Genomic DNA, 23956 nt, shown 5'->3' on the forward strand with positions numbered 1-23956 from the left:
TAACAGCAGTGATAGATGATCTTTAATAAGGCACTGACACATATGGGATAACCAGAGGTTTAATTCTTTGAGCATCATATTCTTTCGAATGCTTTGAAAACAAAATTAGGAGGACAGGGCAAGTTAATTTAGCAGAGGAAGGGAGCATCATGCAAGGAGAAAACAGGAGATGTGAACACAGAGGGAGAAATAGAGTAAAGAGGGGAGCAAACATTTGTGCACTCAAATTACTACTTTTCCCCTTTTCACAAGGATACCTGCAGAAATGAGGAACTGGATCATCAATAAAAGGTTTACTTCTCAATGGCCCATGGAAAGCACCAGATTTCTCACCAACCACAACAATCTAGTTTTCTACAATAACACTAGACTTCTTCCATACTCATTAAGGATATCACTGAGGGAACATAATTACAGAAAGCCTGTTGCCTAAATATATCCTGAGTTAAAGGCAAATACTGTTCAAATGAGGATCTTGGGACAAACAAGGAAAGCAACAGGAGGGACAATGCAGGGACAATGCAGATGTGATCATTGCAACTGCAGAAGAGGAGTCATTCTGAAATTACAATTATGGCAAAGTGAGAGGTAACAAAATGGAAGAGTCTGTAATAGTCTATTAGAGTGACACCTGGAATATGGACACAAGTGAGACAGAAATTTTTAAAGCAGAAACAGGAGCCAAGGGCTGAGAAGGCATGAATCAAGGTTAAGGACACAGGGTCAAAGTCAGCAGAGTTTTCAAAGCAACCAAAGAGGTTAATAGACTGAAGATAAAAAAAAGGAGTGAGTGACAGAAGAGGGCAAATGAGACAGGCAGAGAGAACAATACAGTAGGTGAGTAAATGGCAGATCTAATTACTCAGACCCAGATAGCAAATCTAGCAGACACTTATCGGACAGCTGTCTGTCAAGCACCAGCTATCACCTCTTACCAGCATATCCGTGGCCGTGAGGTAGTGCTTGCTAGCCATGCACTGCTGCAGCTTCTGGGGCACTTGCTTGATGTTCTCAATCTCATCCAACAAATTCAAGACGTGCTTGTGCTCAATGCCTTCAATCCACAACTTGCGCAGCTCATCCCGCTTGCAGTGCAGAAGCATCTTGCAGGAAAGCAAATTCTCCTTGACCTGGAAAAAAATACACCACAGCAGCTCAAGTGAATCAACAGACTTCTGGTTAGAGCAAGCCTGCCCATGTCAAATCATAGTACTAAGATATATGTTAATAGATTTTGGTTCTACGGTCCAGCCCTTATATAGCCCTAAAGGAACCACCATGTGCTCAAGAGGGAGGTATGAGCAGGCTTGGAGGGACCCCAAAGTTTGCGAAGGTACACAAAGATATTGGGGGGCTCTCAAGCAGGGGGGAGATCCTCCAAAACATCCCTGTAACTGAGCATGCCCATTGGTCATGGAATACTGAGTTTGTGGTCCACGCTACAGAAAACCAAGAAGGAGGGTGAATGAAATGGAATATCCTGGAAAGAGTTCAAGCTAGCCGTGAGCACTCCACATTACAACATGATTTTTCAGGCCCCACATGTAAAGTATATGAGGGCCATCAAGGTTGACTTGCCACTACAAATAAGAATTATCTACACATCAGCCTCCACACTCCAGACCACGATATGCTGCAACCTAGACTAACAGGGAAAAACACACAAACACACACACACACAATACTTTTTTCAAATCTATAGCCTGCCGTTCCAAGAAGGTTCAGGGTAGGTAGCAACAGATTAAAAACTGCCAGCGATTATGGATTAGGTGAGAATAGTGAAACCAATGGTTGGCTTAGTTCCCCTTACGTCAGAGAGACGGGGCAGCCTTTGGTTATCATTGCCCAAGTTCCTCCAGTCCTAGACAGGCAGAACAGGCAAAGTCCAGATGAAATGGGGAGTTGAAGCAGCTGGGAGTCTAGGAAAACAGAAGCTCAGAGTGACCTGAGAAGGCAGTAGACCAAGGACCAAGGAAGTTTTAAGAAATGATGGGTAGGAATTTAGCTAGATAGTTCTTCAGAAAAATGGAGATGGCTTCCATTTCGAAAAGCAAAGTTACTTTCTAAAATGAGGTCAAACAAAATAAGAAAAGAGTAGAGATGCAGAAGTGATGAACTACACATCAATTTATAGCCTGAGGCTGCAAGCTTCTGGTCATAACTGAATTACAAAATCCTGAATGAAACAGTTAAAAAAACATTATGCTAAAACTCTCAACCTTAGATGCTGATCTCTCAACCCTTCTCCCTAAAGCCAGTCTACACAGAAAGATTTATGACACATTCTTGCTTATGCTTTAGCAGATTTTCATTGGAAGGATTTAAAACACACATACAGTAAACACTGGACATCTCTCTGCAAATTCCTGCTCTCCAAACACAGATACAGACAACTGACCTCTGGAAGCAGCAGCTATACATTGGTATATCCCCAACATGATGCAAAAACTTTTTTCTTACAAACAGCAGTGAACAGCAAAGATGGTTGGTTGTGTATGTGCTGCTTAAGAACAGAAGCAGAGTTCTTATAAATTAATTAAGTAGCAGCAACACAACGTACATAGCTCAGTAAGAATTAGTACTAAGCCCAGCTGAAAGCAATGGAATTGATTTCCCTAACTTTTGTTGGATTATGTCCAATTCCTTCTAACTCAGAAACTTCAGTTCTCCCCCTTCTGGTCTTGCATAGAATGCAGATTTCCCCCTCTTTAACAGGTGGCTGACAAGCAAGCAACACCTCCTGAGTGGGGTTGTTATCAGTAGGCGGGAAATGAAACAGGTTGAAGCACAAATATGGAGACATGTCGATGCACAAATATGTGTTTTAAGGGAATCTGATCTCGTACACCTCCACACTGCTGCTGCTGCTACGAAAGCCTGCAAAATGTAGCTTGCTTTAAGTGGAAAAGGCCAACAATAAAAACAAAAGGCCAGAGCTTTTCCTTGCATTGGCCAGGATCCAGAGAACTACACTACTTCCAGAGAACTACTCTACAGTACTAGTTTTATACCCACAAGAGGTGAACCATCCCACATGGCCAGCTGCTTTTAACACTGCAGGAACATGCAAAGCCAGATTGTTGTTAACCAGAGGACTCTGTTATCTAAAGCGCATTTGGGACTGGGAGTCACATATCCCTCTCAACATTCCTGAAGTAGTTATTTGGATTCCAGCTACTGGATTTTACAGCAAGGGTGAGTAATCTCCCACTAGATGTTGTTGGATTCCAACTCCCACCACCCCTCCTAACATGGGCAATGGTCAGGGGTGATGGGTGTTATAATCCAGCAACATCCAGAGGACCATGGGTTCCCTACCCCTGGATGCCACTATAGCACCAATCATACAAGCCCCATACATGTAACAGAATGCTAAATCCAAATGCCCACACAATACTAACACATAATGGGAAAATAGGTCCATAGATCAACCTTAGAGCTGCTCAGGAAGTTCTCTTCTAAACAAGCTGCTTAAAATAGCAATCACACCCTTCTTCTGGCTAGCTACAAAGAATGTGCTTTGATATGTTTGGAGGTATGGTCTTCAAGGAAATAACTCTGAGCATGCTCAGAAGGCAGGGAGGACTGCTCTTCAAGCAGCCCTACTTAGCCCTACAGAGGCTGAAATAACAACAGGAGGGAGAGGGAACCCTCACAACAAGGGCTGGAAAGCTAACTATCCCAACACTCAAATTCCACATCATTTTTTCTGACCAGGGAAGGACATCTTTGTCACAGTTATACTTTTGGATTAGGACTGTATAAGTGGTGCAGACCAGTAGGTTGACAAAAATGTCTGCAGAGCTTCTCTGAGTTAAATGTAGTATTAAAATGTGTGTGGAGTAGGAAAGTGTTTGTGGCTGTGAGATTTTGGAGAAAATGTTTTCTTTTAAATTGCTTGACATTCTTCTTGAGAGAGCTATGCCCCAATAGCCCAGCCTCCACTAAGTGTTGTGCTATTTACATCCTTGTTGCTAGTAAGAGAAAATTCTGAATAGGAACACAAGCTTTCTCAGATGTTGCCTTTGGTGATCTGAGGGATCATGTCCCTAAGCAAAAAAAGCTGAATTCTGTTCAAAAGAAAGCCAGGTGTTATAATAATTGCAAAGTAAAGTACGACAATATTTCGAACTATTTAACCAGTGCTTTTAAAAAAAATGTTTAGAGGTACTCTCATTTTCCTACTCATATTGAAATACTGCTCCTCAATGACGCAAAACTTAAATTCACAAAATGTTTAGGGATATGTGTACAGCTGCGTCCCCTCAGAAAAAAAGCAGTTCACAGATCATTTCCCCCCACCCTGGTTCTAAAACTTAGACGCTAGACTAGAGAATGCTTTGAACCTACCTCTCTTAGAGACATGGTTTGAAACTCTCTCTCATACACACAACTACTAACCTACCTCTCAAGCCTGATGAGCAAATTAATAATGTAAGAAAAGATTAATAAGCCTCAATGACCTTTGGGTGATAAAGCAGTGTACAATTCTAAGAAAATTCAAAAGGAAAGAAAAAGCTGTATTAGAGTTGTTTTCAATCCCAAACCAATCGCTCCAAGGACAAAGGCAGGGGGAAAAAAAGTCTGAATCAAGTATATATTATGATGGAAGAAGTCTCTCCAGGTCTATAAAATCTGTCACCTTATAGCTGTGAGGGCGAGACAGGGGACACAAAAACGGTAAGACTGCTAATTTAACAGGGCAATCAGGAAGAAAAAGGAGGGAGAAAAAGAAATCAGACCTAGTATGCTGACTGTCACTTCCCAAGAGGTTAAAGGAAAGCTCCTTCAATACATGTTGACTGAATCTAATCAGGAACAGTAAATACCAAAAGGTCCTTCATCCTCTGTGGTTATTTTAAGGTGGTATCTCAAGGTCACTACGCCTATACATTTGGTTTTGACCTGTGCAGAGCTTAATTGTATTGAGTAAGCCTGGACTATGGTTTATTTCAAATTTCGTGTAATTGATCTCTGCCTTCACAGAGAGCTGAGCTTTGTACATAAATCCCTGAAATGAACTCCCACCCTTGGAAGGGATCAGGCTAGCCTCACTCCTCTTTGAAAATACTAAATGAATTTGAAAGTTCAAAAGGGTTGCCATTCACAGTCTCCAGAGGAGTGATGCCCTTCTCTTCACAGACTGCCAGTTTGAAAGGAACCCTCCACTCTGCCTGGGAAGCAGGACATTCCATTCTATGCATAATATGCTCAGCCCAGCCTTTACCTACCCAGGTACTCCACCATGCATGCCTATGCTTCCAGACAGGGTTCACTCCATTCTGCACACCTGTATATACCCATTCATCTGCTTTCTGCAACATTTATTGATTTTCGGCAGAAATCACAAGCAGATGCAGAATCTCACAATCCTTGTTCACAGAAACCGATGCAAATATATGTAAATGCAGACACCCTAAGCTTCCAGGAAGGACTGGAGAAATATTGCCATCACTATTTAGCAAGGTTCTGTCACATTTTTATTCCCAAGCCCTATTGAGGCTGAAAAAGTAATTCTACAATTCTAGAAGCCACCACCATGTTGTTAAAGAGCTGGATGATAATGTGCCTGAGTGAAAAGTCAGGCCTCCTGAACTATTTGGGCAAACATGCATATCAACTTCCCACTGCGGTGGGAAGATAAACAGCGTGTCTGTGCGCTTTGGTTTCTGTCACGGTGTTCCATTGTGCCAGAAGCAGTTTAGTCATGCTGGCCACATGACCCGGAAAGCGGTCTTTGGACAAACGCTGGCTCCCTCGGCCTGAAAGTGAGATGAGCGCCACAATCCCATAGTCGCCTTTGACTGGACTTAACCATCCAGGGGTCCTTTACCTTTTTTACCTTAAACACACACTCACACAAGTGTATCTGAAGAAGTGTGCATGCACATGAAAGCTTATACCAAGAACAAATTTAGTTGGTCTCTAAGATGCTACTGGACAATGAGCTCAATGAGAGATCTTTCCCAAGCAATGCTAACTGTGCTCCTTTAAAATTAATGTTAGGCAATAAAACCAAAAGTTTAAAGATGCAAGACATGTTCTCGCACACCAAGGTATGGTTCCCTCCCTCTTATGAATCAACCCAGGACACAAAAGGTAACAATGAAATGGGCAACTTCCAACATATGTGCGGACTCTTTCCCACACTACTGAGTAGTCACAGTCCACCTGACAACTCTTAAGCCAACGTAAACACCGCTCACTGGTCTATAGGAAGTACTATTTTAGAAAACACTGCCGGTTTTTACACATGTCTGTGATATGCAGATCGGTTCCATGTTGATGTTTTCAGTATACAGTGGTGCCCCGCAAGACGAATGCCTTGCAAGACGGAAAACTCGCTAGACGAAAGAGTTTTCCGTTTTGGAGGTGCTTCGCAAAACGAATTTCCTATGGGCTTGCTTCGCAAGACGACAATGTCTTGCGAGTTCCTGCTGGTTTTTTCCCCTTTCCCCCCCTTTTTCTAAGCCGCTAAGCTGCATATCAGCTGATCCGATCAGCAGATAAGCCGCTAAAAGCCGCTAATAGCGCTAATCCGCTAATCCGTCAATGGGCTTGCTTCGAAAGACAAAAAAACCGCTAGACGAAGAGAATCACAGAACAGATTCTTTTCGTCTTGCGAGGCACCACTGTAATTCTTTACCTTTAAATTCAAATGAATTAGGAAACAATAACCAAGCTAAAATTTCTTCAGACACCATCAAAGTATTTCAAGCAGCTAGAAAGAAAAGAGGAAGTATTATTTGTGCTCTGCGCACAAATAATATTTGCAATGGTGAGGAGGAATTGTGGAATTCTCTCCCAAGGAAAGTCAGCCCTAACTAGTTTCTGTTGCCAAATAATAATATTAAAAAGTTCAAGAAGCCTTTTCTGCTCTCTGAAGGCTGTTGTTGGGGTTTTCATTCAAGGACTGGACCTGCTACTGACTCTAGAGCTGAGTTTTGTGTTTAGGTTGTTTTTCTGAGTGTAAAATTTCACACTGCAACAAAACGTTCCTTGTGTGGGTGGAAGAAATTCCTGCTCCCTGGCTTCTCCTCCACCACCAACCCACACCCACAAAAGCCAAGAGTCAGGATCAAGAACAGAGAGAAGAACCAGCAGAACAGGCAAGGGATGAGGAACAAAGAGCAAGCTCAAAACACAAGATCTTATCACTCAAGCAAAGCACCACTGAGACAATAACCAGTCTTATACTCCTTTCCACCCAGGAACAGCCGATGTCCAGCCTGGGCACAGTTAGTCCTAGATAAGGAGCAGTTTGCCACATGAAGCAATGTTCAGCAGCTCCTGATGCTTTGTTGCGGTGCTGGATAACAGAATCCGTCTAGCAGGCCAGATCCTGAGCTTCTTCCTGTTGGCTCCCTTGACAAGTGGGCAGAGCTGCCTACATGTCAATCACCTGATTCACCATGACATTACCAAAAGAATTGGGAGACTACTTTTAAGTGTGCTTGCTATTCTTCCTTTGCAGATGCAGTTTCTTATGAGTTCAAGCCATGGCTGAAAAGGAAATGTGCTGTTGCTGCTGTTAATTAAATTTATATACCACCTTTCATTTGAAGATCACAGGGCTGTTTACAATATAAAAACACAAGCCAGGGATGTACAGGAAGAATCAGGAGTACATTTACAAGCATGCCCTCAATTCTTCTTCTGTTTACCCATGGTTTAAACTTTCCAGCACCTGACAACTTATAATATCAGACCCAGGAAAGGTAGGCCTAGTCAGTCTGGTGGGTGAACCTCTAAGGCTTTACAAGTCTATTTAAGCAAGCAGACCAAAGCATTGGGACTCACCCCTGAACTGAATAGGGATTTGTGTTGATTTCACTATGATTAATGGAGTGCTTCATGATTTGTGTAGTGCTCTGGTTACTTGTAAAAACAGAACAGCAGGTAAATAAGTAAGTAAATTAAATCCAGGCTTGCACTGTGTGGGAAAAACCAAATGCATATTGGCAGAAATGAAGCATTTTCCCTTTTGCACTGCACAGCCCTTCACCTGCTTGATCTTGTTGCGCGAGTTGGTGATGCGCTCCGTGATGCTCTGGTAGGTGCGGATGGCAGTAGTAAGTTCAGTGTAGTGCTGAACAATCAGCTCATCCAAATCATGATCACACTTCTCGTATGCTTCTTCCAGGCGACCCTTCTCATTTTCCCTGTCCTCAACATCATCACTGGTGGACAGAGTCCTAAAAAAAGAAGAAAAAAAAGCAATTGAAGAAATGGCTTCACAACACAGAAGGCCTCCATCCTGGAAAGGTGCCACTACTTTATTGTTCCTTATAATTCACTGAATATTATTTTCAGATCACAGAACTGCACGCAGACGACCTGTCACTAGTATCACACACTGCATAAGCCAGAGGTCCTTTAAAATCCTCATTAGCTATTGTAAGAAAGGACTAATGAGGTCAGCACTCATCGGATCTGAAAAGACCTCCCACCATCATCACCTGTGTGCATCTTATTATAATTTATGTATTCATTCTTATCCTACTCCGTCTCATGATTTCAGGGTTTTATTAGCCCTATTATGTGAAATGGAAGGCTCAATATCCAGCAAAGAGTTCATATTGTACAACAGATAATCAGATCCTGGGGAAACAAAGGGGAGAACAAAAGAAAGCCTGAATCTGTACCCTATATTCAAGCATGCAGAAAGATTTTCACTCTGGAGCAAGTGGGGCTGATCAGACAATTTTAGGGGCCTTTACAGATACAGACGTTCTCTTGTCATGTGGAAATATATTGCAAATGCTAAGAGCCCACACATGCCTGCTCCTCCCTAGCAATCTCATTGCTACCATACGGGTTAGTTTCAAACCATTAAAGACTGTCCCTATCAGCTTAATTATTAGGCACGAACTTTCAAAACAAATATAGTTTCTGAGTAGAAAAAAAATGAACATAGGCAGCATATTTATTTTGTCACAAGACTAGACAACAGAAGGCTTTTGCTGCCTACATGGTACTGACTGTATGTAACAACATACAAAGTGCCTAAGTGAATCTTGTACTGGTTGTTGTTGTTTTTCAAATTGAATCTCGTTATTTCAAAACCTCTATAATGATTTTTCCCCTCCCCAAAGTTCAGTATGATCCTGAACTTTTGGAACTAGCAGTGGCAGCAGGTCTCAGCTATTCCAAACAGCTAGAATTTTCTCCCACTATTTTTTAATAGAATGTCAGAACAGTCCTGGCTCTCACCTTTCTGACTTGCCAATAGCCCATGTATGGAAGCAAAAGTGTTTGTCTATTTCCTTTTCAAGGTCTGCTCAGATAGTTTTGAGCAATAGGTCAAGTGGTTTGAAAGGAAAATCACTGAAGGTCAACAAAGCTCTCCACTCTTGTACAATTTGCCTTTCAATTCTGAACTTGTTGAAACAACTGAAACTATGCCCACCTAAAACTAGGGACTCAGCTATACAGCTGCAAATAAAACATTTTAAACGTGTTGTAAAGTACAATATACAAATGTGACACTAGATGGCAAAAGTGAGCTATGGCAAATTCAATGTATTTTTCAAAATGTTTTTTTTAAAAAGCATTTTCACGTTTTTTTATATGTGTGTAGATTTCACCTCCGACACAGTGAAGAAGCACAGGAGAAAGTGAGAATGAATTACAGTCAAATAATAAGTCCTCTCTTTTTCTGGAAGTAACAGTACCTGCAGAAGAATAAATGGGAATGGGCCTATAATAATTATATGGTTGAGAAAACAGGAAGGAAATTATTTCTCAAATGTGCCCAAAAGCTTTCAGTACAGACACTGGAAAGAACAGTGGGAGCAGAATGCAAGACCTTCTTAATAATAAGTCCGAAATCAGAAATATTCAAGTGCACAAGCCTCTTTTCCAAAGTGATGGCTTTGGACCTGTCACATTCGTAAGAAAGCACAGATCAGAGAACTTAGAACATTAAAAATGCCAAGAAAATAAGAAACATATATAAATAACTACATAACTCATGCCACTAAATGCTGATCAAGTGAAAGGACGACACTCACATCTGGATAATCATCTATTGTGTCTTAGCAAGACTTAAATGGGAAGTAAAAAAAGCTGTGAAACATGTGTCAATAATGTTTAGCTACTGTTGATGTTGTTGTTTAGTCTGACTCTTCATGACCCCCCTGGACCAGAGCACGCCAGGCACTCCTGTCTTCCACTGCCTCCCGCAGTTTGGTCAAACTCATGTTAGTAGCTTCGAGAACACTGTCCCACCATCTCGTCCTCTGTCGTCCCCTTCTCCTTGCGCCCTCCATCTTTCCCAACATCAGGGTCTATTCCAGGGAGTCTTCTCTTCTCATGAGGTGGCCAAAATATTGGCACCTCAGCTTCAGGATCTGTCCTTCCAGTGAGCACGCAGGGCTAATGCCCTTAAGAATGGATAGGTTTGATCTTCTTACAGTCCATGGGACACGCAAGCCCTTCTCAACCTGTGGGTCCCCAGATGTTGTTGAACTACAATTCCCATCACCCCTAGCTAGCAAGGCCAGAGCTCGGGGATGATGGGAGTTGTAGTCCAACAACATCTGGGGACCCATAGGTTGAGAAAGGCTGCTCAAGAGTCTCCTCCAGGACCATAATTCAAAAGCATCAATTCTTGGTGATCAGCCTTCTTTATGGTCTAGCTCTCACTTCCATACATCACTACTGGGAAAACCATAGCTTTAACTATAAGGACCTTTGTCGGCAAGGTGATGTCTCTGCTTTTTAAGATGCTGTCAAGGTTTGTCACTGCTTTTCTCCCAAGAAGCAGGCATCTTTTAGTTTCATGACTGCTGTCACCATCTGCAGTGATCATGGAACCCGAGAAAGTAAAATCTCTCACTGCCTCCATTTCTTCCCCTTCTATTTCCCAGGAGGTGATGGGACCAGTGGCCATGATCTTAGTTTTTTTTATGTTGAGCTTCAGACCATATTTTGACCAGATTTAGAAGGTGATTGGACCAGATCCGGCCCCCGGGCCTTAATTTGCCTACCCATGAGGCAGAGGTAACAACTGCATTGTTGCAGCCTCTTTTCTTGAACTGAGAAGTGTGCAGCTTGAGCAATGGGACTCAAGCCCAGTTCTTCTCTCTATAGAATCCTTTAGACTGTAAGGAAGGGAAGCCCCCCACCCCCCAGTAAAAAGCACTACATGGGAGGAAGAAATGGCTTATGCGGGGCATGCATCTTCCAGGGCCCATTTCCACCATTGCTCCCATTAAACTATGAACCTTTTTCACAAGACTCTATTTTTATTAGTCCACAATATTTTGTTCCATATTAATAATTATCCTTCTCCTCAATAATAAAAATCCTCCCTCAATCTAGCTGGGAACCATTATTATTATTATTATTATTATTATTATTATTATTATTATTACGACAAAAGTTTTTCTTCACATTCAGACTGTTAACATGCTCTTTTCAGCCAGAGCCTAGCAAAAAGCCTCTGAAAAAAAAATCACCAGGTGTGCCATTATGATCCAAACATTATGTTCCTTCAGAGCAAGGCAAGAGATACTTAATATTCTCAGGACTCTACATACATTCCTGCTGAGATTGCAGAAAAGTAAATGAAGGGAATCTGAACACTCACTGTGGTCCCATTAAAATGTTTGTTGGAGCAAAGTCAACAAAGTGTTTGCAAAGGAGGTAGGGAGGAGGAGAAATGAAGTGTTTGCCCTAGCAAAAAAACCCAAAAACTTTTCTGCTTTCAAACTTCTGAAAACACTACTGCAAACAGAAGGCAGGATAATAAATACATAAATATTAAAAAGCTGGTGTGTATTTCAACTTGATCTGCTGGCAACCACGCACCTCCGAAAATAATAAGCTATACTGCATTAATTACCTAGATAAAGGGTGGGCAGCCTTCAGGCTTGTGGGATCAATGGGGGGGGGGGTTGCTAGAAGCCGCAAAATAAACCTCACCAGCAAGTGGTTCAGAGGTGGCACCATTCTCTTAGAATTGTCCAGGAATTTGCTTTCAGTTTCAGAACTAACCTGACAGTCCTGTCACACAAAAATCCACTCTTGGTTTTTCCTCCAAACCTTCATGATCCCTCTGGCCCATGGGGCACATTCCCTGACACCTGCAGCGTCCTGTCTCCCACCCACCCACTCTGCTGAAATTAGGCTTGAAAGATATCTATTGTTGTTTTCTCAAGCCCAACTGCAGCATAGGTGGAGGAGAACAGTAATTTCAGGGGTTGCAACTGTAATGGTAAGGGCCAACCCTTTCTTTGCAACAGTGATTCCCCTCAAAACCATCCCTCCCACACTCCAGTTGGGTAATTGCTGATGGGCAGGGAATGAGTGTGAAAGGGTGCAGAGCATGCACAATGTCCACAACAGCTTCTCCAGTTTGCAAACCTGCCCACAGGCCCAGAAAGACCATGCTAGGGGATGCCAACTAAATTTTAAAAGGGGGAGGCTTTTTGTTTTTTTAAAAAAGAGGGGGGTTACTATTCTTAAACAACAGTAAGTCAAAAATCTTGAAGATCTACTACAAATCACTCAAAAATCTACCTTATGATAACTAGCAACCCCATTGTTCTACCAATTGTCACTTTTTCAAAACCAGCATTGCATTTTCCAAAAGGCCTTATCTCCTGCAGCTCCTCTGAGAGGTTGACTGTGTGTTCATATTGAATCTGCCCCTCTCGGACTAGATCTGGCCACAAAGCCAAAACAACATTGACTATGCAATGCCAGCGAAAGCAGGATAGTATCTTGAAACTGTATGCACTGGAACTTATATTTCAGAAACACATTTATTTGCCACCCTTCAGTTTCAAAACTACCTCTGGCATGTACATAATGAAGTAAAGTCATGTACAATGCCCTGCTAGTACATTATCTAAATCTAGGACCTTGCTCCATTCAGGCAGGCATTTAAGTCCTTTCTATTTAGGCAAGCACTAATTATGCTTAATCTTTAAAGATAATATTTATTTGAAGGAATTCTCAACAGCACCTCTTGTTTTGCCATTGCATAGACTGGATAATCTATGTGGGTTGCATCCAAAGCTAGTCAGAGTAGACCCATTGGAATTAACAAGAATGACATAATAGGCATCACTGAAACCTGGTGGGATAAGTCCCACGATTGGAATGTAATAATGGGGGGATACAATTTATTTCAGAGAAACAGACCAGACAAGAAAGGAGGAGGAGTGGCGTTATATGTCAGGGATGTGTATACCTGTGAAGAGATCCAAGATTTAGAACCTCAAAGCCAAAGTGAGAGCATTTGCGTCAAAATTAAGGGAGAGAAGAATAACAGAGACCTCATTGTGGGAGTTTACTATAGATCCCCAAGCCAAACGGAGGACATAGATGATGCCTTCCTGGAACAGATGGCCAAGCATGCAAAAGGAAGGGAGATAGTAGTAATGGGGGACTTCAATTACCCGGATATTTGTTGGACGTCAAACTCAGCCAAGAGCATAAGGTCAAACAGATTCCTCACTGGCCTTGCAGACAACTTCATTGTCCAGAAAGTGGGAGAAGCAACAAGAGGAACAGCCATTTTAGATCTGGTCCTAACCAATGTTGATGACCTGGTTAGTGGGGTAGATGTGGAAGGATCATTAGGCGCGAGTGATCATGCTCTTCTGAAGTTTACTATACAGTGGAAAGGAGCAGCCAAGCATACTAGGAGTCATTTTCTTGACTTTAAGAAAACCGACTTCATAAAACTTAGGGAAGTGCTGGGTGAGATCCCATGGACAGCAATACTAAAAGGAAAGGGAGTTCATGATGGCTGGGAGTTTGTTAAGAGGGAGATAGTAAAAGCACAACATCAGGCAATACCAATGAGACGGAAACATGGAAGGTGCCTAAAGAAGCCAGGGTGGCTATCTAAAGAACTTTTAACTGAGTTAAGATTAAAAAAGGATGTGTACAAAAAATGGAAAATGGGGGAAACCACCAAAGAGGAATTCAAACAAATAGCCAGCACGTGTAGACACAAAGTCAGAAAAGCTAAAGCACAGAATGAACTCAGGCTTGCTAGAGAGGTTAAAAGCAACAAAAAAGGCTTTTATGGGTATGTTCGTAGCAAAAGGAAGAACAAAGAAACATTGGGGTCACTCAGAGGAGAAGATGGTGAAATGCAAACAGGGGACACAGAAAGGGCTGAACTCCTCAATGCCTTCTTTGCCTCAGTCTTCTCCGATAAAGAAAACAATGCCCGACCTGAAGAATTTGGAGCAAATGATTCAGCAAAGCAAACACAGCCCAGAATAACTAAGGAGATAGTACAAGAATATTTGGCTAGTTTAGATGTATTCAAGTCTCCAGGGCCAGATGAACTGCATCCAAGAGTATTAAAAGAACTGGCAGATGTGATCTCAGAACCACTGGCAGTCATCTTTGAGAATTCCTGGAGAACAGGCGAAGTCCCGGCAGACTGGAGGAGGGCAAATGTTGTCCCTATTTTCAAAAAGGGGAAAAGAGAGGACCCAAATAATTACCGTCCAGTCAGTCTGACATCAATAGCAGGGAAGATTCTGGAGCAGATCATTAAGCAAACAGTCTGTGAGCACCTAGAAAGGAATGCTGTGATCACCAATAGTCAGCATGGATTTCTGAAAAATAAGTCATGTCAGACTAACCTGATCTCGTTTTTTGACAGAATTACAAGCCTGGTAGATGAAGGGAACGCAGTGGATGTAGCCTACCTTGATTTCAGCAAGGCATTTGACAAGGTGCCCCATGATATTCTTGTAAAGAAGCTGGTAAAATGCGGTCTTGACTATGCTACCACTCAGTGGATTTGTAACTGGCTGACTGACCGAACCCAAAGGGTGCTCATCAATGGTTCCTCTTCATCCTGGAGAAGAGTGACTAGTGGGGTGCCACAGGGTTCTGTCTTGGGCCCGGTCTTATTCAACATCTTTATCAACGACTTGGATGATGGACTCAAGGGCATCCTGATCAAATTTGCAGATGACACCAAACTGGGAGGGGTGGCTAACACCCCAGAGGACAGGATCACACTTCAAAACGACCTTGACAGATTAGAGAACTGGGCAAAAACAAACAAGATGAATTTTAACAGGGAGAAATGTAAAGTATTGCACTTGGGCAAAAAAAATGAGAGGCACAAATACAAGATGGGTGACACCTGGCTTGAGAGCAGTACATGTGAAAAGGAACGGCTAAGGGAGCTGGGCATGTTTAGCCTGGAGAAGAGGAGGTTAAGGGGTGATATGATAGCCATGTTCAAATATATAAAAGGATGTCACATAGAGGAGGGAGAAAGGTTGTTTTCTGCTGCTCCAGAGAAGCGGACACGGAGCAATGGATCCAAACTACAAGAAAGAAGATTCCACCTAAACATTAGGAAGAACTTCCTGACAGTAAGAGCTGTTCGACAGTGGAATTTGCTGCCAAGGAGTGTGGTGGAGTCTCCTCCTTTGGAGGTCTTTAAGCAGAGGCTTGACAACCATATGTCAGGAGTGCTCTGATGGTGTTTCCTGCTTGGCAGGGGGTTGGACTCGATGGCCCTTGTGGTCTCTTCCAACTCTATGATTCTATGATTCTATGATTCTATGACTAACTAGGGTTTATTCATTTCAATGGGCCTACTCCAAGCAGAATTTAGCTAGATACAACCCTATGTTTTAAATGTTTATTTTGGCTGCACTGTTGTGATTTTATTGTATTCAAGCTTTTCTTGAAAAATGGATATATGCATTTATAAATGAAGGAGGACAAGCCTGCCAACTCAAGAACTGCAATAAGATGCAATGTTTTAAAAACACAAAGTTACTTTTTATGGGAGTGTTAGAAAACATGCAAACAGCCATGCAATTTGCCACTTGGCTACTCATCCAGGCTGAGCAGCAACAAAGAAATAGAAGGTTGAGGTTTTCGTTTTGTTTTTTAAAGGCATTAAAGTGTGTACTTTTCATTTGGGCTAATTCGTTAAAGGCCCAAAAACCGACAAGAAGCTGAAAAGGCAGGACAGGGTGTCTCTAGGTTTCAGCTACCAAGTAAAATCAAGGAGGAATGGGTGAGATCCAGATTATGTGCCTTATGTGCTTCATGCAAATAGAGGGGAGTTGCAAAAGACAAAAATGATTCCTCACTCTCCATCCCTGCTTTTTGCCATGACAGAAAATACTAGTGACAACAAGATTCACCTAAAATAACAAATGTGGGTAAATGCACTGAACCAGCATTTCCATAGAGAGCAATCACTCCCTTCTAAAAACCAGCTCAGGTGGTTGAGTGCCTATCCATTTATGCAGAAGCAAAATGCTTGATACTTTATGTGACTGGCACTTTTTTTAAAAAAGTCTAATATTGGCTTCTAAGAATTTTAACTCCTCTAAAAATTTCAAACTACTAGGGGCTGATTACAGGTCTGGATCTAGCAGAGGCGAAAAGAGGCATGTGCTCCAGGTTGAAGTTTAGAGGGGGCAGTAAAATTTCCCTCCCCTGCTCTTCCAGTAAAGCAAGCATGAGAGCCTCCAAGGGACCCTTTTGTCCTTGGAAGCCCCCTTCCCGCAGCCCTGTGGAAGGCAGGCAGGGCAGACGAGGGGTCCTAGAAAGAAAAGATAGGAGCACACTGCCCCACACATCCTGCCTCAATGGTGTAGCCACTAAAAGGAGAGAGGGAGGGAGGTACTGCAGATCGGGCAGAAAGGAGCACTCCGAAGCATGCTCAGTTGCACTGGTGGAGGTGCCCCCACCAGTCCACACCTCTCCCTGGGCAGGCTCCATGGACTCCCAGACCCAATCAAGTATATGGGGAAGGGTGCCCTTGGGTGGGCCTCTGCTGTAGGAGGAGGTGCCTTGCTACCCTCAGGCTTACTTGGGAGTAAGTCAGCCACTCCCATTGGGCTAAGGAGTAGGGCTGCTGGCAGGGAATGGTAGCATCACCACACTCAGGAAGCTAAGAAGGAAAGAATATGGAGAGACTCCCAAAGGAATTAGGAAGCACTTTAAAAAACCACCATGATATTTTTCTTGGTTGGCCTATAATTTTCTTTTTGGTCACCTTTATTAGTTTTGAATGGCATGTTTGAGTGGTAGCCATCTGTCAGGGAACATTTAGCTATGATTCCTTCATTGCAGAGGGTTGGACTATAAGACTCTTGGGGTCCCTTCCAACTCTACAGTTATATGATTCTATGTGTGTGTGTATCCTGCATAGGTGGAAAGCCAGCTTTAATACAATTAATCTTATTTATTGAATTGGGGACAGCAGCCCTTATCGCGAACTTCAGCTACTGAAAACTGACTATAACCATCATATTCCCTGACTGGAGTTCATAATTAGGGAGAGTGAGGACAGCAGCGCAGACCATTGTCCCATGGCAAAATCTGTAGATCTAGCACTGTCTGGTTAGATCAGTTCTTGAACAAAGCTCACAAAAAGACTGCCTAGCTAAAATCAGCACTCACAATTAACTTTAAATTGAGCTGGGCCTGAATCCATGGAAGCAGCTCTGCCCACTGAAAGAGTGCTGTGATGCAGCAGGAGGAGGACTGGATTGCTTATCTAGATTCCAAGAATCAAGGTGGCTGGGTTGTGTTTTTTAAGGGTGGTTTAGTGCTGCCCTGAACCATTTTTATACATCTCAGAATTGATTCAGACATCTGAAATCATTTTCCTGGGAATAAACAATTTGTCAGTTTTATTTACTTGAAAGCAACTGCTGTCTTCATTGCATGTCCTCAGAAATATCACTTTCATTGAGGTAATACAATATTTACTTTGATTAATGAGTTAAAGCACGACACTTAATCGACTAAAACATTTGATCAGTTGACAACCCCAATTCATAGCAGTGGAAAGAAGCAACACTGAATTAAGACCTCACAAGACAAATCTACAGACTCCACTCTACTGCATGGTACAGAGGAACAACAGATAATTACTGCACCAGTCTGCAATATTAGGCAATCAATCAGAAAACAATTTGATAATTCGCCAGCCCTGACAACCTGCTACTCTAAAAAACACATACTGGAAGTGAACTTCTGCCATAAGATTGTCATCACAACAATTACATGTGGAGAAAGATACCACATGTAAAAAAGCATCCTCAGACTGACTACATGTGCCACACATGTGATATCATATGTCCTTGTGTGCCATATTTTTTCCTTTCCATTCCACATCTAAATGGGAAAACTGGGGAGGAATATGACTCCTTAGGCTTTATGTTAACTTGATTTCACATATTTTACCATAGAGTTTCATTAAAGTTCAATTTTAAACATCAGCTAAGATATATTTATTCTACAAGCTATATCATTGTTTTATTGAGTTAAATCTGCTCCATGGTTTAATGTTCAACTTTAAACATGAATGTGTATTTTTCCAACCTTACTATTCTGCCAGAAAGACACACCTAAGATTTCAGCAAATGCCTTTGGCCATGTTAGATGGCCCTTAGAGAAAATACATTTTTGGCTAGAGGCACTGAACCTATGTCTCTGATTCCATAAACGATATTCCTCATTATCCAAGACTGCCCCATTCACAAAGCAGTTACAGCTAAATTCTTTCCTCCACTACCTTAACTCTGGCTCATGGTTTAATCTGCATAAAATCAATTTTTTGCTAGAACAGAAAGATCCATCATGGACAGGGTTGCTTCTTTTGCATTAGAAGCACAGAGATCTGAACAACTTCACATGAACTCACAGGAAAACAAATGTTTCAATATTATCTGAATGGGCTTATTTTTCTTTGTCTTGTTACGTAATTCTGAGCATTTATAGCATTACGTAGTTCAGATACTAGGGCTGACAGGGATGTCTGGCCATGCACAAAAAAACTGGAAACCTGATAAAACTGTTCGATAAAGAACAGTGGACTAGATGGAGCTTTTACCTAATCAGGTAGTCCTAAGGATCACTTCAGGAGTGCCTGGTGGGCTCTGGTCCATGGGGTCACGAAGAGTCGGACACAACTAAACGACTAAACAACAACAAAGGATTACTTCACATACAAGCTTGTTGGGATCATCTAAAAAAGGTCTACTTCAGGCAACATTTATTCACGCTGTAAAATCTAAGAGAAAGCAGAACAGGATTCTTTCTGTGGTGGCCTCTCTTGGAAAAGTCCATCTAGCCGTTCATTTTAAAAGGATGAAGAACCACCTTTTGACAGGAATTAGCTTATCTATAAAAAAGTAATTTATTAAAACATACATATGGAGTTCACATACCATAGCACATTCACTATGCTAAAGATGTGCTCGATGAGAATGTGTGAAGTGAGTTGAATACTATAGAAAGGAAAACTAGGAAAACTATGTTCCTTCTCTATTGTCTTTGGCCTCTGAAAACGACATTCCTCTTTCAACAAGCCTTCCAAAATCTCAGCTTATATATGTCTAGGGAGCAGGGCTGCATTTCACTCTGTCAACCCTAAACAATAAAAGTGTATTTGATCACCAGTCATCACTGACAACAGCCACTGGTCTGCATCCAAAAAATTTAGCACCGCCACAAGTTTTCCACTGCATGCTTTTTAATTTTTATGTACACTGCTTAGACAGAAACTCTGGTAATTTAAGCATTCTCAAATAAATAATAATAAATAAACATTATGTAAAGCCCAAGTTTGGACATGGAGTATATTCTAGTAAGTGTCCAGAGGTGTGTGTGTTCACTGCTTTCAGAATGTAAGAAATCTTATTTGAATGTTATAATTGAAAAGTTATTTTTAAGGACAACTCCCATATGAAATTATCTACAGCTTCTGGCAGTACTTAACCTCAAAATAGATATCTGATAATACATTCTGAAATCCCATTGAAGCAATTACACAAATTGGCGGGGGGATAAGCTAAAATATACTCAAGATAAATGAAATAGGGATATTTAGTGATTTAACCTAAAATGCATAACACATTATCTCATTATTTCTTCAATTTCACTGAGCATACCTATTTAGAAAGCAGGGCATGTGGAACAAAAAAGGCGAGCTGAAAAGGCTACAGATTAAAATATATGGGAGATAAAATATGCACCTGGGGAACCAGCCATTTGCTGGAAGGTATATCAGTTTGTACCTGTTAATAGAGATGGACTGTGGGAACGAGGGATATCAACAGCAAGAACTGACAAGTGCCCAGACACAACTAAAATCCTTCCCTCAGTGGAATTTGTGATATAGCTCTAATTCTCAGAAAGGAGAATGTGTTGTCAACTGCTATCACACTGCCAAACTAGGAAGCTCTCAGGCATCAGGCTCAATGGGACAAGCCAGTAGAGATGGACTTGAATTTTTAGTTCTGTTATAAGACACTAACTATGCTTGTTTGCTGCTCTGAGGAAAGCAAACCCAGCTTAACCACAGCCTCAACAAGGTACTTCAGGAAAACCTTGCTTCCTTCAGCCTCAGCTTCCAACCTATCCTTACCCCAACAATATTAGAATGATAAGACATGGCTGTTGTCCGAATTAAGATGAGGTACACAGAACACTTGAATTGTATTACAGAGGTACCTCCGGTTATGAACTTAATCCGTTCCAGAGGTCCGTTTCTAACCCGAAGCTGCTCATAACATGAGACGCGCTTTCACTAATGGCACCAAGCACAAACAGGCAAGCGAAAGAGTGAGTTAACAATGTGCTTTTGGAGCAGCATGGTACTCTTAATCTCAGGTTTCAGGGTTCAAGCCCCACATTGGGCAAAAGATTCCTGAATTGCAGAGGGATGATGATCTTGTTCTAGATGAGAGCTTGTGCCTTATCAAAACACATTTAATTCAACTGCCTTGCTGGTACCTCTTAGCAAATGTTCCTGGTAGTTTGAAATCACTGGGCCGTTTCAGACATTATGCTAGACCAAACCAACACTAAGTATGAACATGTAAGCACTCACGGGGGGCGGGGGGCATGGCTGCCTTATTCTTCTGCTCCTGCTGCCACCACCAAGAGCTAAGTCATAGTGTATGTAGCTTGTGTTAGGTCCCAACTTGGATGCATGGTTTATCTCCCACAAACTAACCTCAAGTGGTAACTGGTAAGCCAAGAACAAGCCTGGGTTATGGCTCATGTTTTTTCTAGAGCAAGACATACTATCAGCCCAGCCTCAGATGCAACAGTAAGCCAAACTATGGCTTATCGTGGGGTAGTGTGGTGGCAGCAGAAATGAAGGAGGAACGAAGAAGCTGCAATTTTTCCTGTGCATCCCTGCATACTCATTCATTCATGCTCAGCCATGGTTTAGCCTAGTGAACTGGGCCTCTACTACTTTCACGATCCTATAAGAACATCCATCAGTATATGTAAGCTATGACTACCTTCTCTGTCAGTATTTACAAATATATATAAACTCACTCATTACTTAATAGTAAGTCCAGATTAGTTCAACAGGATTTGCTCTCAAGTTAAGTGTGCATTTCCGTATTAGTGGATACCTTTCTATACTATTTCCCTATTTCCTTTCTGAAATTCGAACTTTATTGAAACCAGATAATCCTTCCTAACATTCAGAGTGTGTCCCAATGACAAAAACAGTCTCATTACGTAACAACCAAACTTTGTTTTCCCAATTAAAGAAGGCCTTTAAGATAGAAGGTTGGTGGGGTTGTCATTTTTAAAGCAATCCTTACAAGTCCAGCGTTATGCAAGTTTACTCAGAAGTCCCATTGTGTTCAGTGAGGGTTACTTCCAAGTAAGTGTGCATAGGACTGCAGCCTGAACTCGGTAACAAAAATCCTAACAATAAATAAAGGCAGATACATTCACCAATTTAAAAAATTCTGACAAGCTCTCACCAAGACATAGCATTTGCTAAATGCCAGATAGCTTGTTTCAGAATACAAAAGCCGTTCCAACCAAGTAGGGGCAAAACAAAAGGTTAGGAGGAGGAGGAGGGGAGAGAAAGAAATCAATAGAAGCACATAAACATATCCCTCTAGAAGACAATATTGTCCAGTTTGTCCTTCACCAGTTGGCTGGATTTCTCCACCCAGTACACTACATTTTAAAGATACAAATACAGATCAAGTTGCATCTCAAACACTCAGTCCACCAAGAGGTTTTTAGACAGCAGCTACAATTACAGCCTTTAGAATTTTTACATCCATTAAGTAGTTGTCAACCATGCCTTTAAAACTATACCCAGCACAATTTTATTTCACCGTAAATTGGTGCATTAAAAAACTCTGAAGAAATGTTGATACTTTAACAAATACCTAAGAAATGGTCAGTGGATTATTCACTAGCACATTACAACTGAGGAGATAAACTAGAAAAGGAAAGCAGTCCATAAACATTGCAAAGCAAAAGATGCATTTTTTTTCCTAATTCATGGCAACACTTTAAAGACAAGAGGTCTATGATTTTCTATTTCTCCATACATTAGTTTTGCAAGTGACACAGAAAGAGGGATCTAGACAGCTAGGCAAAATAAAGGCACTAGACCCACGGCAGCCTCAGGCAGCCTTCCCATCTAACCCTCTGTGCCTGCGGAAGGACTGGGCAAAGAGAAAGAATCTTTCTTCTCTGCAGAAAGATGGGGTGACGGGGGACACCTGTTTCAGTTCTTATCCAAAGCTGACTCTGGGTGAGAAGAGACACAGCTCTTTCCTGAGCCTTTCTCGCTTACCAGTGTTAAACCATCTCAATGCAATGAGGATGGCAAGATGTTTAAATAGTATAGCATCCACTAAGAGTGACATGAAGAGGCTTATGAGGTGGGTATGTCCTCTGGAGTTGCTTGTTTGGTCAGAAATTGTTGTCCATATTAACTTCAATATTTGTGGATTCTTGTGAGGAGGGGACTAACAGATGGACAACAAAAATGGATCCTGCAAGTTTTTATTGCTGCAAAGAGATCTATATATACTTCAGGGTTGCAAAGACAAACACTCACTATCCATTCCTCAATAGTTTGAAAATTTTACCTGATTTTATTTGAATGCATATTATAATTGTCAATTTCCTTTGGACATATGGAGAGGTTACGGTAATATATATGTTTACATTAGGATTGATGGATTATTTATCTTTTTGATGGATTATTCTTATTGTTAAAGTGAGCTGACTTTCTTTCTCCCCCTTACTTCTGTCACATTTGCTATCTTTTTAAGAGTAGCAGGACTATATCCTCCTTGGGACTTGACAAGTGGCACATCTGTAAGAATTTTTGTTTATTCAGAAGTTCTGTCCACTAAAAAAGGGCCTGCACTATCTGAAATAATTTAAAGCAGGGGAGGTTAAACATTAGTCTTGGGAGCTGAGCTGATCCCCCCAAGCATTTTTTTCTGTCCTGCTCAGATCCCACCAATTTTGGTAGTAGCAGCAATAAATAAATAATATGTACACCTCTCTGCCAGCCCAGCACCCCAGTAGGGATACAGATCAAGTTGTTTATTTAATTAGTGGAGTGGGGCAATAACCCCCTTCCCAGCTGATCAGTACAGGTCAGCTGTGGGAGGTGAAGTGCTGCTGCGAGTGCCTGTGTGCACAAAAGATTATGGATTGGAATGAGGTCCCAGGGGGGCTGGAGATGGATGCATGTAGCACTTGGACCAAAAAGCAGGAGACACTTCTGACTTAAAAGTCTCAGCCGTGGAAAATACCCTATTATGGTTTCCGAAAAAAGTCATTAGTTGTTTTCCTGAATTAAATGCTAGGCAATAAAGTCAAAGGTAATGGGCCTATTTGAAGAAGCAGTGGCATCATTCATTCATTCGTTTAGCTACTAGCTCTTTCTATACCGCCATATCATAAAATACTAGGGTGGAGTGTAACAATAAAAACACCATTTAAAATAATGCAAATACTAATTAAAGTGACTGATTAATCAATAAATTAAATATTAAACAACGGCAAAGGCCTGCCTGCATAAAAAGGTCAAGAGACGCCTGAAAGTCAAAAGTGAGGATATGTGCTGAATCTCTGCTGGAACAGTGTTCCACACCAAATGCCTACCTTCTAGTTGAGATCAGTCAAGCCTCTATAACACTGATGACAA

The 23956-nt window shown here is 41.6% G+C and overlaps 1 protein-coding gene across 2 annotated transcripts in view; it reads right to left on the bottom strand.

Moving 5' to 3' along the window:
- EXOC4 (exocyst complex component 4) overlaps nt 1-23956 on the bottom strand; it is a 353985-nt gene that overhangs the window by 324374 nt on the left and 5655 nt on the right. For both annotated transcript variants that reach the window (XM_081209899.1, XM_081209900.1), the window contains exons 2-3: nt 8006-8195; nt 936-1130 (exon numbers count right to left, since the gene is read on the bottom strand). In XM_081209899.1, coding sequence (XP_081066025.1) covers nt 936-1130; nt 8006-8195 — 385 coding nt within the window. The remainder of the gene's footprint in view (nt 1-935; nt 1131-8005; nt 8196-23956) is intronic.

This window comes from Podarcis bocagei (genome assembly GCF_964188305.1).
Source record: "Podarcis bocagei genome assembly, chromosome: 10".
In the NCBI taxonomy this organism is placed as follows: domain Eukaryota; kingdom Metazoa; phylum Chordata; class Lepidosauria; order Squamata; family Lacertidae; genus Podarcis; species Podarcis bocagei.